Here is a 17798-nt window from a genome sequence, read left to right as displayed (position 1 = left end):
TGTTTCACCTGTGCCAGCTCAAGTACTGCTTGTGCTGCTGTTGGTGAAAGATACTGCTCAGATAATTCTCACAACCTATTCACAGGCGCTGTAGTAGGTAGCAGCAGAAAGTAACTGAGAAAGGAGAAATTTCCATATGCAAGGCACTTTTGGGATACTCCAGGCAGGAGAGAGATTTAATTGTTAACATTGCATGAGTGGAACTCCACACATACAACGGTTTTCTCATTTCTCATACAAGCGGTTTTCTCATTTCTCCCACATCAAGAATTCCTGAGCATCATGGATCTTTCTAAATAGTTGGGTCAGGACTTGAACAGGAGGAACTGGTGGAAAATGAGTATGCAAACAGAAGTGCCTTAGGTTCATGCAAAGGATCCCAGCCACTAATTCTAGGTTAAATTCACCAAGAATGTCTCCTGCCTAAGTGGAAGTGAAATGAATCGGCTGTAATGCAACTGTTCTTGCATAATCTCCATGATTTTCAGTGATATTATTATTATTATTATTATTATTATTATTATTATTATTATTACTGGGCAGCCGCTATGAAGGCACCCAACCCTGAGGAGCCATAGCTACAAAAAATGTCCCATGTTTTAAGGCACTAAACACTGAGGCACAAAGGCAGCCAGATACTATCCAGTTATGCTAGGCCGGTGGCTGTAAACGGCAGTTTAAAATCTAAAATGCTTTGTGTCTTTAAATTAGCTTTTGAAGAATGTGCACACCAAATGCTATTAAACAAAGGCAACAGCAAAATGAACCAGAGCAGCCTCATAAAGTAAATAAATAAATAAATAAATACAAAAAGACATAGTCTAGTCTAGAGACAGGAAATTTTTTTAGTTAAAATATTTTACAATAAAATAATTATGGTTATAAATCTCTTTAAATATGTACACATTACATGGTGTTTAAAAAACAAATAAACTGGTTAAAGTGTTCAAGCAAATCTACTGCATAAGTCCACCATCTTGTCAGTTTAAAATCATGTCAGTTTAACATTCAGAAATTGTAACATGTCAAACTAATGGTAATTTTTGTGCAAACTGTAAGCAAAATTTTTAGAAAATCCAAAATTCTTCAGTTCCCATGGTAAATTGCTAAAAAAAGTTGTTCATGTCCATTTTTGATTGCAGACGGAGGTTAGAATGACCAGCACTAATATAACCTCCATATCTACCAACAAAACAAAACAAAACCCAAATCTCATTGAAGATCCAATTCCTTTTAAACTATAAATTCTAAGTCCTAGCAAATTGTGCTTTTTAGGCAGCCACATGGCCTATAAGGTAGATATTGTCATAAAGGTGCCCAACGAAATCTTCACTAATGTTCTGAGCAGCGCGGCGTGTATTTCGGATAAATTCTCTCTTTGACATTTTGTTTTTCACATGAGGACTAGTTAGATCAATGGAAAGCAGAATCAAAGAGTAGCATAGTACATAGACAGCATCTGAGGGAAAAGGGAAGAAAAAGTCATGACTTTGAACAGATAACATTTTAAGAAAACACAACAACTTTTCACAATAACATTTTTTTAAAACAAATGTTTTTTTAGGGCATGGCCCTGCCAATGTTTTTCTTGGGTTTTGTTTTTTTAAACAGTCAACATAATTAAATTTTATGAAATGAAATAAATAAATCTAAGCACGACTGTTTGGATCAACTAAGAGTACTTAAAACATTTTTTATTATCATAAGTGTTTTTAAAGGGCTGGGTGAAAAAAAAGAGGGCTTTGTCTGGTGGGCTTCTTCTTTTTTGTTACATGTATCTTTCTAGAGAGGTGTTCTATTATAACTGGGCTTCCAATTCCCAAATAGTCCTGTCTCTTGGTCTAACAAGCTTCACCTATGATGCATCAATATTTTTGAGTTAAAGAAGAAACAATCACAGGTAAAGGAATGGAGCACAGAGACTATGACTCTATACCTGAAATGCTGTACACAATGATTACTAGAAGCTAGAACAATCCACTGTGTAGTTAAGTTACTGGTGCTCAAATCACACTAAAACCAATCTGACCTTAAAAGGAACATAAGCCTGTGTTGGGTTACAGTAAATATATTTACTGGGAAATAAACTCCATTAATGCATTACTAAGCCATAAGGATATGCAGATTCAGAGCTCTTAAATCATGCAAGACCCAAAAAGAAACATTTGCGTATTTCTTAGGACTTGATTAATACTACAAATCAACATTCCACACCATCTAAACTGCAGGCCATTTCTTCTTACCTGGGCTAAGGCCAAGTTCTCTCATCAAATCAGGGTTACAAGCACAAAATCTGTGTGAGAACTTTGTAATAAGAGTCTCAAGATATTCACCACGCTCCTCAGGGGCATGAATGTGCTTGAAAAACTCTCTTAGTGCATTTGGCAAGAACTGATTTCTGAAGTTGTGTAATGTCACAAGGTCATCTAAAACATCTCGCCTAATTAAAAGAAAGGAAAAAGAAAAGCCTTTTAAGACAAGTGATCATTAAGCAAGACACATATTTGAAAATTATCAGCGAAACCTATGAACATAAGTCTACTCAGATCTAAGTCCCAGGGAATTCATTGGAACCTACCCCCAGGTGTGTATAGAACTGTAACCATAAGAATCTTAGGGGGGGGGGCTTTACTTTTCCTTTCTAAAACCTTCATTTCATCAAGACTTAATAAGGGAAGATCTACAAACCAGAACAAACGGTATACAGTTCAACCTAACATATATTTAGCACAATAGGTGTGATTTGTACTATAAAGAACCCCAAAGTATTATGATTCCTGTCCATTGGTAGCACGTTAAAGGGTTTTGCAATATGTATAGTTATTTTCTTTCTGTGGATATAGAATGACAAAAATATATTGCATTGCAAGTCTGTATGTATCAAAATATTTCCAATACAATTTAGAACCTAATCCTAGGAAGACAATTTCCAAGGAGCTTACATCCCAGGTATGTATGTACAAAACTGAAACCTTAATATTTCAAACACCTGAGCCATCAACTGACAAATAAAAAAAGCCAACTGCAGATAATGTTAAACAAGAATAAATTTCATATGAACACATTTACAATGGAGAATGTCGGATAAAAGGAAGAGATCACATGATGGAAGAGGCATACAGGAAGGTCACAACAGGCACCTCTGCTATACGTTAGTTACAGCCTCCAAATACAGTCCAGGTTTTTACCAAAATGAGTGGTCTCTAAAACTCTAAAATTCATTTCATCCTCAGATCACTTTGATATCCTTTCTGACATTTGTTAATGGGTTTTTGTATATGGAACATTTTTGGGTTTCTTCTGTTGTACACTTTGCTTTTTCTCTTTCTAAGGGCCTATTTACATGTTCCTTTTTTCTACTCCTACATCTGCTTGGCTCTTTTTAGCCTTTCATTACTTTACCCTTTGCTTCAGTTCAAAAGAAAACTCCCTGGATAGATCAACAGTGTTGTGGTACCTTAACAGGAATAGATTTATTAGGGTGTAAACATTTTGTAGAATACATGTACTTTCATGGACTCAATAGAAGTGAGGGGCTCTCACTTTTTCTCCTAAGATACGTTTTAAACGGAATCACAACTTTCACCGTTGTTGTTGTTGTTGTTAATAATAATAATAATAATAATAATAATATCATAATAATCAGCAGAGACCACAATTCCAGACATACATAGTGAGCCGATAAATACCAAAGTTAGCAATCAAGAAAACAGCTCTGGAATACCTTCTGCAAGTTAGCTGTCCCAGGGCAGCAACCCAGAGATAGTCTTGAGCATGTTAAAAAATTATTCCTAGGAAATCCTCCATACCATATATGGATAGTATATTTTTTAAATAATATCAAGAACATCTGAATTTGCTCAAGCACTGTAGCAAGTAGTGCTTACTAGTTTCAACCTAACATGGCTAAAGACACGATTCTATAACTGGGGCAAGAGGGTGTCAGATGCAACTTGAATAAGATTTTAACCAAGGAATTACTTTCCTTTCCAGAATTTGAAGTGTTTGATGAAGAGCAGAGGAGCATCATTCCAATTAAGGCTAGATTTCTATTGCAAGAAACTTGCTATCAACACATTTTTCCACTACTGGGTAAATTTCACTGGTAAAGTGCCAAAAAAAGAATTTAAAAAGATCCTCAGCTTTGCCGTCACTAAATTGCTATGTATTTTATTACTAATGCCCCATTCTTTCCGTGTTTCAAAAGAAAATACAACTCTACTAAATAAAAGGGAATACAATGCTTCCCAGTTTATAATAAAGTTACCTTTCATCAAGATAGATTCTCAGTTTCTTCCAATTTAGTGTTCTCGTACAGAAGATAAACTTAGCTATTTCCTTTGGTGAATCATCCAGTATTCCATTGGACATGAAATAGTTGACTCCCTGGGACAAAGAGATGTTTTATATAATGCAATATTAGGTTTTTGTGCTCAACAGGGGAATTTGGAATGGAACAAATCCTAATAATGATGAAGAAATTCTATCTTCAGAACTACATTCAATATACGCCATCCATATGCAAATAAAACATGCATTAGTGTAGTTATGGATGAGATTTTATATGTAGTAAAGCAGCAGGAAACATACTTCCTTCAACATGCACCTTCTCTCTTTTTTGATGGTGTGTGTCATGCTAGGTTGAAATTTAAAACTGCTGTGGAACCATACTTCATTTCCTAACTGGGCATCATGCTGAAATTTTAGTCAGCCTTTATTATTTAGCATTCATTTCACTTTAAAACAGTCATTTTCATGTCCTGCTGTGTACAAGATCACATTCAAATGAATGCATGGTTTTGAATTTTTAAGATGTTAAAATGCAGGCATGTTTAGCTTGCACATGTCATGAAACCACGTAACATATTCTAAATGTTAAAAAATATATTTCAGGAAACTCACAGACCAGCATGAGCCGTAAAATATGTTATTTGTCTAGTTTTTATAATCAAATTACAGAAATATTGATCAAATTTTCTAGGCTATTCTTGCTCTAAACCAGGCATAGGCAAACCTGGCCCTCCAGATGTTTTGGGACTACAACTCCCAACATCCCTAGCTAACAGGACCAGTGGTCAGAGATGATGGGAGTTGTAGTCCCAAAACATCTGGAGGGCCGAGTTTGCCCATACCTGCAGTCTAAACACTATCTACATGATCATTTAGATTAAAGAGGAAAACCGCTCACACACGTTTAATGAAAATTATAAAATATATGATGAAACGTAACGCTTGGACAAGGCACTTCTGGTATCCTTCCACTGGAAACTGCACCCACTCCCAACAGCAGCTTGTGCTACTTCATCAGTGATGGTCCTTGCTAAAAGGAGCAAGAACGCCTAACTAGTTTGCTACTGACAAGAACAGATTAGCTGATGGTCCTATAGTGTAAGTCTGAGGAACCTTTTGGGCCCAGCAGGCCAGATCTTTATCACCCCCAAGCCAATAGGTTAGCTTTGACAAGTGGATGGGAAACCCTCATTTGTCAATCACCTGATGTCATAATGAGGATTGACAGGTGGGTGGTCCAGCCCACCTAAGTTGGCCCAGGGGGGTGATTACCTAACATTTCTTTATTTAAACAAAACAGTTTTACAAGACAGAAAAAGCAAACAGAAAATTAGAAAATGAACATGATCAAAAAATTAAAGGCTCTAAACACACACAGGATGCATAAATGTAACACATAACAGTACAGTGGGACCTCAACTTACGAATTTAATCCGTTCCGAATGCACACTTGTAGGTCGAAAACTTCGTAAGTCGAGTTTCCCATAGGAAAAGTGATTTCCCATAGGAATGCATTGGAAACGAAAAATTCGTAAGGAAACCGCATCTAGCCGCGAACGGGTTTTCCATTCGGATGTTGAAAAAATCGTAAGCGTGCGGCCCCTTTTTCCGCTCGTAACTCGAAAACATCGGATGTCGAGTAGCTCGTAAGTCGAGGTCCCACTGTATTTAATTTATTTGGAGAATTTCAACTGCAAAACCCACCTGCTAACCAAAGTTCTCAGTTACCAAACTTTAGATTTAAGGTTTGTTTTAGCATTAGAAAGTGATCAGAGACAACTCCGTCCTTTGTTAAAGTAAAACAATCATTGTGAGTCAAGCTTTGTTTCTAAATTCCATAACAAAGCTGAAGTTCCAACTAATGAACAGCTTTACTACACTGGATTGTGTTAGCGTTTTGTGCCACAACTGCATATATTTATTTTTTCTACAAATGAGACATTTATTCATAAGCCTGAAGTCAAAGGCGAAGTAAAAATAATGTACTTTCTGTTAACCTTAATCCTAAAACATTGCTTTAAGGAAGTACAAATGGATTTCAACAAAATGTACTTCCAAAAAGTATGCTTCTATATTATTATTATTATTATTATTATTATTATTATTATTATTATTATTATTATTATTATTATTATTCAATTGTACATCTAGTGGGCACTTCTGTGCTCCACTAACTTTAGATCTGCCCAGCAGTTAAAAAACCAACAAGAGCACCAGAACTATCACCAACACTTACTATTGTCATCACAACTTAACTCACCTCTTCTGGATTGGCATTAAAGGTGAGGCTGCCTTCATCCAACTGCATATACAATTTTCTAAATGAAAATCCCAGAGGCGGACGCTTATTGTATATGGAACAGTGACCCCAAGTGGATTTGCACAATCTACAAAAATGGAAAAAGCATGTTCAATATGGAAACAGAAGGTTATGCTCTATTTCATTTTCAGGTCCAAGATTTCAGGATTCTAAGAGCCCACCAGATATGACAGTAGTACTTGAAAAGTACCACTTAATGTTTCAGTTATATAACTTAGTACACAGACTTTAATGGGAGTTCTCTAAGTAGTCTGAAAGATACTTTTTATTATGTTTGATGAAGAAACATGAGTGAACCTATTTAAATACCTAGGATTCGCACAACTACCGAAAAATGACTTATTTTTTTGTACTGCATCATTGCCAACGCAAGTAGTATCAGCACAAAAATCTTCCAAACGTATACATGCCTAAATTTTCACACAGGAATAGTCAAACAGATAACTGTAAGTACATGTAAGCTTCTGTAGCATGAGGGGCTTAATGAATGGTGCTATCCAGTACTTGCCTTCTCATCCTAAAAGTCTCGTTAATATTTCAGAGACTAACCGGGTAAGTAAATGTAAACATCAGTTGACCCCAAGCTTGAACCTTAAAAAAATAATAAACCTACCAGGCATTTAGAGAGGGAAGCTTTACTTTCAGAGAATTTATCAATCCACAGAGAAGGAATGTCATCCAGTGTGTGGTTGCATGCTTCATGCAGGATTACAACCCAGTTCTGCCTATCCTTTAGACAGTATATAATAAGTAAAGAACTATATACTTGGTGCTTTAGGGTGCAATTGAACTATTAAATTTATTTTTCAATACATATTTCCAATTGCATGGGTCGTCAACACATTCCTTTTACCTTTCAAAGGGTTTTTTAACTTTACCCTGTACAAAATCTTATTAATGCACACCCACATGTTGGGAAGTGGCATACACAAAGCTCATTTTCTCCACTCTCCCCTTTTTGTGACCAGTTAGTCAAGTTGTAGCCAGGCAAGCAGTAGTTTTGAGTATTATGAAGAGAAGGCTAACTTTCTGCTTCTGGAAACATTACTGACTGATGCCATTACTGACTGATGCCGAAACAGGTCCTTTCCATTTAAGATAACCTTGCAGTCCAAAGTGCTGATCTCAAAAATATTTGCACTACCAAATTCAGGAAGCCATACGTAGACCAGGGTAGGAATTGAATTTTCATGAACAACTGAATGATACTTGCGATAGCTATGCTGAAGAATAGTTCTAGAAGCAGCCACAATGAGTTCGGTATTATGTTTCATGCTCTCACCAAACATGTAGTTTCTCTTTAGAATCTTTAGACCAGGCATAGGCAAACTCAGCCCTCCCGATGTTTTGAGACTACAATTCCCATCATCCCTGACCACCGGTCAAGGGCGTAGCCAGGATCAAAACTAGGGGGGGGCAAGCCATGATCATTCAGGGGCGGGGCCACAAAGTGGGAACGTGGGCGGGGCTACAGGGCCAGCTGGCCTGACGACATCGTGGTGGCGGCAGCGGCCACCTTGTGCTTCTGGGGCTGGCAACGGCGGCGGCTACCCTGCTTGGCTGGAGAGGACGGGAGGGTCGGGCAGGCAAGAGGGGGTGACAGGGTGGGCGAGGGCAAGGCAAGGCACGGCCGCAGTCACGACGGCTCCGAGGCGTTGCTGCATATCAGCATATTTCAACCATGTTGTGGGTTCAAGCCCCACCTTAGGAAAAAATTCCTCCATTGCAGGGGGTTGGACTAGATGACCCTTGTGGTCAGTTCCGACTACAATTCTATGATTCCATTGATATATTACCATAGCATATGCATCATTCTGCTTTCTTGAATTGTCCTACTCCTAGGCATAGCAGCCAAATCCTAGAGGCCTAGAGGCCTCTGCCCCCCCCCCAATTACTGGTAAATACCGTATTTGAAAGAGTCACCCCCCCCATTTTGATGGGCTTTCTATGTGGGGCTTATCTGCCCCCCCGTATTTTATTAAGGATGGAAGAGGGAGGGAAGGAAGGAATAATAGAGAGAGGGATACCTCATATTTGTGGGTGCCTCTGGGTGATGCTGTGAAGCTGGAACTCTGCAGCAAGAGGATGGGAGGGTCGGGCAGGGGAGAGGGGGTGGCAGGGCAGGCGAGGGCGAGGCAAGACAGGGCCGCAGTCTCGATGGCTCCGAGGCGTTGCTGCATATCAGCATAATATTTCAACCATGTTGTGGGTTCAAGCCCCACATTGGGGAAAAATTCCTGCATTGCAGGGGGTTGGACTAGATGACCCTTGTGGTCCCTTCCGACTACAATTCCATGATTCTATTGATATATTACCATAGCATATGCATGATTCTGCTTTCTTGAATTGTCCTAGGCATAGCAGCCAACTCCTAGAGGCCTAGGTGCCTCCCCCCCAAAAGAAATTACTGGTAAATACTGTATTTTAAAGAGTCCTCCCCCCCCCATGTTGATGGGCTTTCTATGTGGGGCTTATCTGCCCCCCCCCCCAGTATTTTATTGAGGATGGAAGAGGGAGGAAAGGAAGGAAGAAATAGAGAGAGGGATAACTCACATTTGTGGGTGCCTCTGGGTGATGCTGTGATGCTAGAACTCTGCAGCAAGAGGAAGATACCGGTACACCTGTACAGGAGCCTTGTAAGCAGCTTTCTCTCTGCTTGATTTACAGCAGGCACGTCCAACAGGTAGATTGTGATCTACCAGTAGATCACTGGATGTCTGTGGTAGATCACTGCTAGATCACTGGCACCCCTAAAAAAAGCTCACCCAAATTTTTCCTCCTCCCTAAAAAAAGCTGAACTATGACCTGAAGCCCTAAAAACAAAAATGGGCCTCCCTCCCTCCTAAAAGAAGCTCAACAAGTTTGACCTAAACCCCCCAAAACAGGGCTTCCCTTCCTTAAAAAAACTCAACAGCTTTGACCTGAACCCCCCAAAAGGGGGTAGATCACTCCCAGTTTTTAACTCTGTGAGTAGATCAGAGTCTCTTGGGAGGTGGCCACCCCTGATTTACAGTATACAGATGCAGGAGGAGGGGCAGACTGGAACACCAATGCTTTTTATAAACATCACTGTGTCTATCAAAGCTACAGCCCCCCCTTCTTATTCACTTCCTTTTAGCCTTGCAGGGCCACCTTAGTCAAATTGAATCCTCTGCACCCTCATTAAATCGCCAATAGAACTGTTAATGCGATCCCTGAATGCCCATTAACAACTCCCACTGAATAACAATAGGGTGAATTGGGTGGACCTTGCCTGAAGGGATATTCTGCTCCATTGTCTTAACTGCTTAAGTACTGGTAGCCACTTTGCTTTATTTATTTGATGTATTTTTGTTACAGCTGTGTTCCCGCCCCCAGCAAGTGGAGAGCTGCTCTTGCTAAAGCAAAGCCCTTTCCACTTCAGTTTTTGGAGGGGCAAAGTATTGGTTATGGTCTGTAAAATACAATAATTTTTTGCTTCTAGGGGGGGGCAGCTGCCCCCTCCTGCCCCCCCTGTCTACACCCATGCCACCGGTCCTGTTAGCTGGGGATGATGGGAGTTGTAGTCCCAAAACATCTGGAGGGCCGAGTTTGCCTATGCCTGCTTTAGACCATCATGTACCAAGTATTCTAATAGAGCCATTACAGTTTCCACAAGAGTAAGAAGCACGTGCAAGAACACTAACCATTTCTGAAATGCCTCTGCATGACCTGAGATCACACTCCTTTTCTGAAGTACCATCACCTTTGAAAACTTAAGTTAATTGCTCCTGAGGTTCTATCACTCTGTACTCTCCTTATCGGATTTAAGTTGCAATTTGGAGGCTCAAAAAGCCTAGTTAATTAGCTACAATTACAATTACACAGTAGTTTTTCATTTCTGATGTTTTGTTTAAAGAAGCAAGTGGTTTGGACAAGAAATCCTGGATCTAAATTGACTGCTGTAACCTGTGCTCATGACCTCTCATTAACTTACCCTTGCCAAAGAAGCTCATCATTAGCAAGATCCTGCCAAACACATGAAGCAAGACAGAGGTCTGTTGCATTCAGGTATGACAAAATGGTAAAGCTAAGTTCAGGAGGCAACATTTCCAGGTTGATGAACCCTTCTTGTTCTTTTGACTTCCGAGTTTTCAACAGATGGTAAATGTCAATGCCTCCCTGGGCATGTTTCCGATGGTTTGCATTTGAAACATTATTAGCAGCTATCCTTCTCCCATGCTCTCTGGACAGATAGCTTTGCCCCACGTATCCCTGGTGTTGCAGCTGCTGGTTCCTGGCCACTCTCCACAGCCCCTGACCCATCTGCAAGCCTGCATGTTGTAAAGGGGGGGAGGAACAAAAGAAGACACCCAGATTAGTTCATTAACCAACAGAAGCAACAGTTTCACAGTCATACCGTATTTGTAAGAACAAGCAAATAAAGTCTAGGGTTCTACATGCAATTATGCTTAAACAGTGCACAGTATTAAGGTGATTTTCACCCAAAGGATTACAAAACAAATGAAAGGCATGACAATCATAACCCATAACAGCCTTCTCCAACCTGGTGCCCTCCAGATGTTTTAGACTAGAACTTTCATTCATCCTAACTACTGGCCATGCTGACTGTGCTTGACAGGAGCTGCAGCCCCAAACACTGGTGGATTAGGTTGGAGAAGGCTGCTCATTAAGGAACTTTTGTAATATATTGTCTTGGTTACACATTGGGGTAGAGAATCTGTGGCCCTCCATATATGACTGGATTCCCAATGCAGTTGACGGGAATTGTTCTCCAGCAATTTCAGGAGGGCCACAGGTCCCCCATCCCTGTTTTAGACAGTCATCAAGTTGATGCTACAAATATTATTAAAACTCATGAGGCTGTTTTACAATTGGGTTGGTTGGTACTTCAGAAAATATTTTAAAATTAATATTTACAAAACTTCCACAGGGTTCAAAACTTCACACAGCAAAACTACTACTATTCCTACTACTATTTATTTATTTATTTATTTATACCCCACCCATCTGGCTGGGTTTCCTCAGCCATTCTGGATGGCTTCCAGCAAAATATAAAAACATAAGAAAACGTCAAAAAACAAAACAAAACAAAACCTTCCCAATACAGGACTGCCTATCTTTAATCTTTAAATGAACTCCGAGAGCAGGCACTGATGACTGATGCTGTGATTATGATATTTACTGATACTGTTTATAGAGTGTGCTGTCTATTTTTCCAGCAGATTGAATTCCTGATGGGGACCGGGGACTGTTTGGAAGCAATTAGGGCCATCAATCATAAAATTCCTCAACAAGCAGATACACCTTCAGTACCTCTTTCATTGCTATGACACAACTGAAGACAGAACAAATTTTCATAGCATGAGGTAGGGACAGTGACAGAAAAACACCTGTCAAACATGGCATGCACTACTTGCAACGATGGGAGGGGGTAGGGTGGGAAAAGAGAAAAACTGAACAGTGGTTCAAAAATTAAGAACTAGCTGTTGTAAGTATTTCTGCTTCCCCCCAATAAATTCAAGACACTGTTAGCTGAAATGGCATCACTCTACACACAACTGCAGAGCTAGTCTTGGCAAGTGCCTTCAATGTGAGCCATGTTAGTTTCAAATGTGATGGTGTGAAAAACTCATTAAAAACACCAATAGCTTTTCTTCAGGCCATAATAAAATTCATATTATAAACACAGATGTAGAGAAACTAAGAAAACCCCAGCTTATCTAACCTAGTAACATCAATGAAAAAGTTTTGCACACAGAAAAGTATCCTGTTTTCAAGAATTTGTTGTCGTTTAGTCGTGTCTGACTCGTCGTGACCTCATGGACCAGAGCACACCATGCCCTCCTGTCTTCCATTGCCTCCCGCAGCTTGGTCAAACTCATGTTCATAGCTCATGTTCAAGAATTACTCCTGATCTAAAGCTTTGAAGTGTAGTAGGATTAGAACCTACTACGGTAGAAGATGTGGCAAGTTATTTGTCATCAAATGTCAGCTTGGCAGGTCCTAGACCAGGCATCCCCAAACTTCAGCCCTCCAGATGTTTTGGACTACAATTCCCATCTTCCCCAACCACTGGTCCTGTTATCTAGGGATCATGGGAGTTGTAGGCCAAAACATCTGGAGGGCCGCAGTTTGGGGATGCCTGTCCTAGACTAACCCTAAAAGCAAAGTGTCTTGCTATACCTTGAAGACCAATACATTTATTATAACATTCTTCCTAATGTTTAGGTGGAATCTCCTTTCTTGTAGTTTGAATCCATTGCTCCGTGTCTGCTTCTCTGGACCAGCAGAAAACAACCTTTCTCCCTCCTCTATATGGCATCCTTTTATATATTTGAACATGGCTATCATATCACCTCTTAACCTTCTCTTCTCCAGGCTAAACATACCCAGCTCCCTAAGCCGTTCCTCATAAGGCATTGTTTCCAGGCCTTTTGACCATTTTTGTTCTGGACACGTTCCAGCTTTTCAGTATCCTCCTTGAACTGTTGTGCCCAGAACTGGACACAGTACGCCAGGTGAGGTCTGAGCAGAGCAGAATACAGTGGTTATATTACTTCCCTTGATCTAGATGCTATACTATTGATGCAGCCCAGAACTGGTATTGAAGAATTAAACTATTTCAGCTGATGATAATATTAATTACTATTAATCATGCTTTTTACAACGGATAACTCAAATAAGCACTTTGACTTATTTTTGTAACACAGTGTTCTGATCTGCAGCAGATCACAAGCTGTGTATAGTCTAGGAACAACAGATACACTTGTAATGACTACGAGCGGAACAAAAGATTCCGCTTTTCAGAACAAATAATTATGCCAGTTGTTTTGCATTCCAACAATCAGTAGTATTCAGTACAATTTTATAACATGCTTCTCACCTTTGAAGAATAGAGCAAAATTTCATTTTTATTTATGAAATTAACCTGTTCTTAGGTTCAAGATAGACAACAAGAACATAGGCAATAAGAAGCAAAAACATACAAAACTTAAATACCACATACACTTCACTTCATCTATTAATACAAGCCTACTTAAATAAAGATGTTGCATTGCTTTGGTGAAGTGTTTAGAGGCTAGGCTTTGGTGAAATCCAAACTGTAAAGCAGCTATCCAAACTGAAAAGAGCCTATATTGCCATATATACTGTTTGCAAGGGCAACTAATGCTATAAGACTGCAAACCATGCATACTTATCTAGGAGACAAATTCAGTGAAAATGCATAAAATCAGACTGTAAAATGGGTAACAGATTTAAAATTAACTGAAAATTAAGATTTCATACACAACATAGGAACATTTCACAAGAGAGGCTCTAATAAAATTTATTTGTAACTACTGAAACCTGTCAACAATATTTATAAAAAAATAGGTTGTGCTCTCCTTTATAGTAAGTAGTAACTGAACAGGCTGAAGAGATAAACCAGATTGACATATATAACTACCAGCCAACCAATGACTGCTGTGAAACCAAGAGCTTAAGGCTCTCTGTAGCTTTTCCAAGGATTTATCTCTGCTTTTTTCCTACCAAGCAATTATTTTTAGCAATAATCCTGAGATGGACATTCCAGTAGCTGACTACTGGAACATCTTGGATAAAACCTCATATCCTGTAATAAACAATGCCCATTGGAAGAAACATACAGTATAGCAAAAAAGAGCATGATGTAAATAATGAAAAGCACATGTTTTTGTGCAATTTGTCTTTCAGCACTCTCCCACACACATTAATAAAGCCAATATCACCTTTCCCCTTCAGCTGCCAGGGTGGGCAGCCAATGGGCTGCAGAATGCCATAGCCTTCCCCTCCATGGCTAGAGAGTCGGAGCAGGACATTTTCTACTGCCAGAGACTTCTTCACCACCACACCCTTCCTATCAGTGGGGGACGAAAAGGGGAAATATGAGGGTGGGGGCTTGGATCCATTTATCTAAAGTCCTTCCATTCCCCCAAACTGGGCACCATACTATGCCAACCATTGAACTACCGTAGTTATTTCTTTTTTCCAAACAGGCAGTTGCAGCAAAATATAAGCAAACCGTTGATCATGGCAGAATTTCTTTTAATTGCCCTGCCCCACCAATTTTCACCCTAGCCAGCAGGGCATAAGCAGCAGCAGTTCCTCTGCCATAGACTCTCTGCCCCACTTCATCTCCACATGATTGCTCTGCCCATCTATAATAACAACATTATGGATTATTCTGAAGTTTGCATAGGGAAAGCAGCAACACCTTTCAGACACAACCTATACACAGTAGGTAACTTCAACAGAGGACATTTCAAAATTTGCTTCACTAACATGCAATCCTATGTACCGTATATTCTGGCATATAAGACGACTGGGCGTATAAGACGACCCCCAACTTTTCCAGTTAAAATATAGAGTTTGGGATATACTCGCCATATAAGAAATACGACCCAGCATGTAAGACGACCCCCGACTTTTGAGAAGATTTTCTTGGGTTAAAAAGTAGTCTTATACGCAGGAATATACAGTATGTCTACTCAGAACTAATACCCACTGAGCACATTAAGAGTTTACTCCTAGGTTAGCATTGAAAAGCTACAGAGAGCCTTAAGCTCTTGGTTTTACAGCAGTTGGCTGGTAGTTATATACGTCAATTTGTTTTATCTCTTCAGCCTGAAATGCAAGAATAAATACCACAATAAATTCAGCTCCGCTAAGGAAGATACTAATACTTATCTATAACATACATTTTTATGCTGCTACTCTATTTCTATGCATTAAAATATAACTACTGTATTTATAATATCTTAATGGTATATCTGATTCTGATTTTATCAATGTTTAGCTTAGCTAATTTTTAGAATGTTTAATTTATGTATCTCACCCTGAGTAAATCTGACAAACAGCTAAATAAATGCTAAAACTATATGACTAACTGAACAATATCTGACCAAAGCCTAAATGGCATTTCTCAAGGTGCAAACACGAACAGGTGCCTAATCACACTTCAAACTGATGAAAGCTACCACAGAAGGTAAAATCCACAAAGCATAAATAATGAATACCCTAATTTTAGGCAAAACTATGCATATTAAGCAGGCTGCAGATCTAAATTACAACAAAGCACACATAGTGCTACATTCTATCCACTCTCAAATTATGTGGGAGCTGGAAAGGAGAGTGTCTAAGACAAGTTCTCCTGTCAAGTGCAAATCATTAGCTGCTAGCTTGCACTGATGGAACTGGACAGCTCCAGCATCACACATACACAGGAGACATTGACCGGACATCAGTTCAACTGCACCGCAGATGTCACAGATGTGAGCAGAGAAAGTGATGAAAGAACAGCACCGAAAGTCACACTCCTTTCCATGGACAAATGTAACTATAATCCCATCTGATGCAAGATCAATGTTGTATACAGAAAGTATGAATGTTAGAATATTATAATTAATCCACGCCCAAACAAGTGCCAGTGACATGCCACACTCACCCTCCACTAATGTGTAAGGAAAGAAAACCAGCATTCAAGTAATGTGTGTAACGTAGGGTTCAATCTATGAAATCCATTGTTATCTCTGACCATTCTGACTCTCAAGATAGCAATCTAAGATCTCATCTTCGAAACCTAAAAAGTTAAATGCAGCAATGCAAGGACTTAAATTGAGGGCTTTAGGCACACAAAGCATGTGCTGTAGCACTGAGTTGCATCCTCTCTAAACCCTTACCATAACAGGGGCACCATAGCAGAACCTGCCCAAGACATATTGCTGACTAAGGCAAAGGTCAAGATGGTGCTGTCCATGCCATACTTGGAAGCTGGCTCAACTGGCAGTTAAACCATACTTCAACATTGGCAACAGGCAACAGGCTAAGTTTAGGGGGTACATGAAAGCCTTTGTGGCACCAGTAGCAGTGATCTCCGATAGGGAAGTGTCAAAGGGCTGAGGACGGCTAGACACGACTAGACAAGCACACCACCACACCAATAATGGTATCTGCTGCCTCAAGCAATTGTCTCATCCAGCCTAAGCACAGGGTCAGTCCTGAGTCACAGGGTCCCATGATGCATGAAGGCAAAGAAAAGTGGCATGTCATAGGCCAGGCCAACAATTCAATGTACTGGTGATTTGGAGACCTAGATTTAAAGCAGAAATGGCAAAAAATTCTCCAATTAGGATTTTGCTTGTTTTGGCATGCACAAGCTTGTATGGAGAGAAACACCAGTCAGATCATCTATAAACTTTCCTTTATTGATGATTTCAAGGCAAACTGCAAAAATTTAAAACGAGTAGAACTGCAGAAAGGAAGACAGCTTTGGCTAGAGGCACATATCCAATGGCAAAATTACATTAATGTCTATTGAGAAACTGCTACTGAATCCAGCGAGACTTATTCCAACCAAAGTATGCAATAGGACTGTAGCCCAAGTTAACTTAACCAGAAGTTACCTATTACACAATCACTTTCCTCGGTTCCTAAATACCTAAATTATTAAACAGGTTTGGTGGCTTAAAAAAATTATTATTATTAATTTCTTCCATGCAAGTGCACCGGAAGGGCTGCCGGGGGCGAGATTACACCACATATGAACTACTCCCAGGGCGATTTCAGGCGTGTGACACTCTGTGAAGAGCCAGAGCTTGTGCAAGGAAGGGATGCGTGGAGGAACTTAACCCTATGAAGGACACAGGCAGCTGTGGCAACTTCCCAGCCATGAAAACCTACTCAAAGAGAGATGCTGCCCAACCGCATCCCAACTCGGGGGCGGATGAGAGACAGCAAAGCCCCACCCCCTCCCCAATTAGCCTCAAATGCCACTCCCCCCGGTGTCGCGCTCAAGGCTCCCCTTACCTGTGCTAGCTCCAGTCCCAACCGCCGCCGCGACGAGCCGTGTTCAAATCGGGAGCGCGAGCCTTATAAGCAGCGGGGGGAAGGGACCGTCGTCAGGCGGCCTCGTGCAGCCGGTGGAAGAAACGGGCTTCCGGGTCCCTACGCAAAAACATGAGTCGTCACCTCTTCCACACACACCCCAGAGCGTCGAAACGTTTATTGTTGTTGCTGCTGCAGCTGCCGCCGCAGCATATGTTATTACCGGAAGTGACGTCGGCCCCTCCTGGCCCAGAGAGACCGACGCGGAGTTCGCAGCGGCAGATTCGCTTCCACGGGGGTCGAAAATAAAACATACATCTATTTCATTTTATTTTATTTTATTTCGAAAGATTGGCGCTTTCCC

The 17798-nt window shown here is 40.2% G+C and overlaps 1 protein-coding gene across 2 annotated transcripts; it reads right to left on the bottom strand.

The window, feature by feature from the left end:
• Positions 1-822: 822 nt before the first annotated feature.
• On the bottom strand, positions 823-17664 carry FBXO8 (F-box protein 8). Of its 2 annotated transcripts, XM_060278710.2 has the most exons (7): positions 17417-17664; positions 14341-14468; positions 10566-10902; positions 6551-6677; positions 4268-4386; positions 2244-2440; positions 823-1459 (listed from the first exon to the last, which is right to left on the bottom strand). In XM_060278710.2, exons 3-7 carry the CDS (start codon positions 10892-10894, stop codon positions 1272-1274), a joined length of 960 nt encoding a protein of 319 aa, XP_060134693.2. In that variant the 5' UTR covers positions 10895-10902; positions 14341-14468; positions 17417-17664; the 3' UTR covers positions 823-1271. The 2 variants fall into 2 exon arrangements, with proteins under 2 accessions (XP_060134693.2, XP_034969305.2); XM_035113414.3 differs by lacking the exon at positions 14341-14468 and having other exon boundaries at positions 17417-17581.
• Positions 17665-17798: the final 134 nt, after the last annotated feature.

The sequence above is a fragment of the Zootoca vivipara genome, chromosome Z1, assembly GCF_965207765.1.
Source record: "Zootoca vivipara chromosome Z1, rZooViv2.hap1.1, whole genome shotgun sequence".
NCBI classification, from domain to species: Eukaryota; Metazoa; Chordata; class Lepidosauria; order Squamata; family Lacertidae; genus Zootoca; species Zootoca vivipara.
Note: the sequence above shows the minus strand (reverse complement) of the source record. Positions and strands in the feature narration are given on the sequence as shown.

Coding starts and splice junctions, on each gene's coding strand:
- FBXO8 (XM_060278710.2), bottom strand. CDS start 10,894: ATGGGTCAGGGGCTGTGGAGAGTGGCCAGGAACCAGCAGCTGCAACAC. Junction 6,678..10,565: donor GATGAGCTTCTTTGGCAAGG/GTAAGTTAATGA, acceptor CCATTTTTGTAG/ATTGTGCAAATCCACTTGGG. Junction 2,441..4,267: donor AGAATCTATCTTGATGAAAG/GTAACTTTATTA, acceptor TCTTTTAATTAG/GCGAGATGTTTTAGATGACC.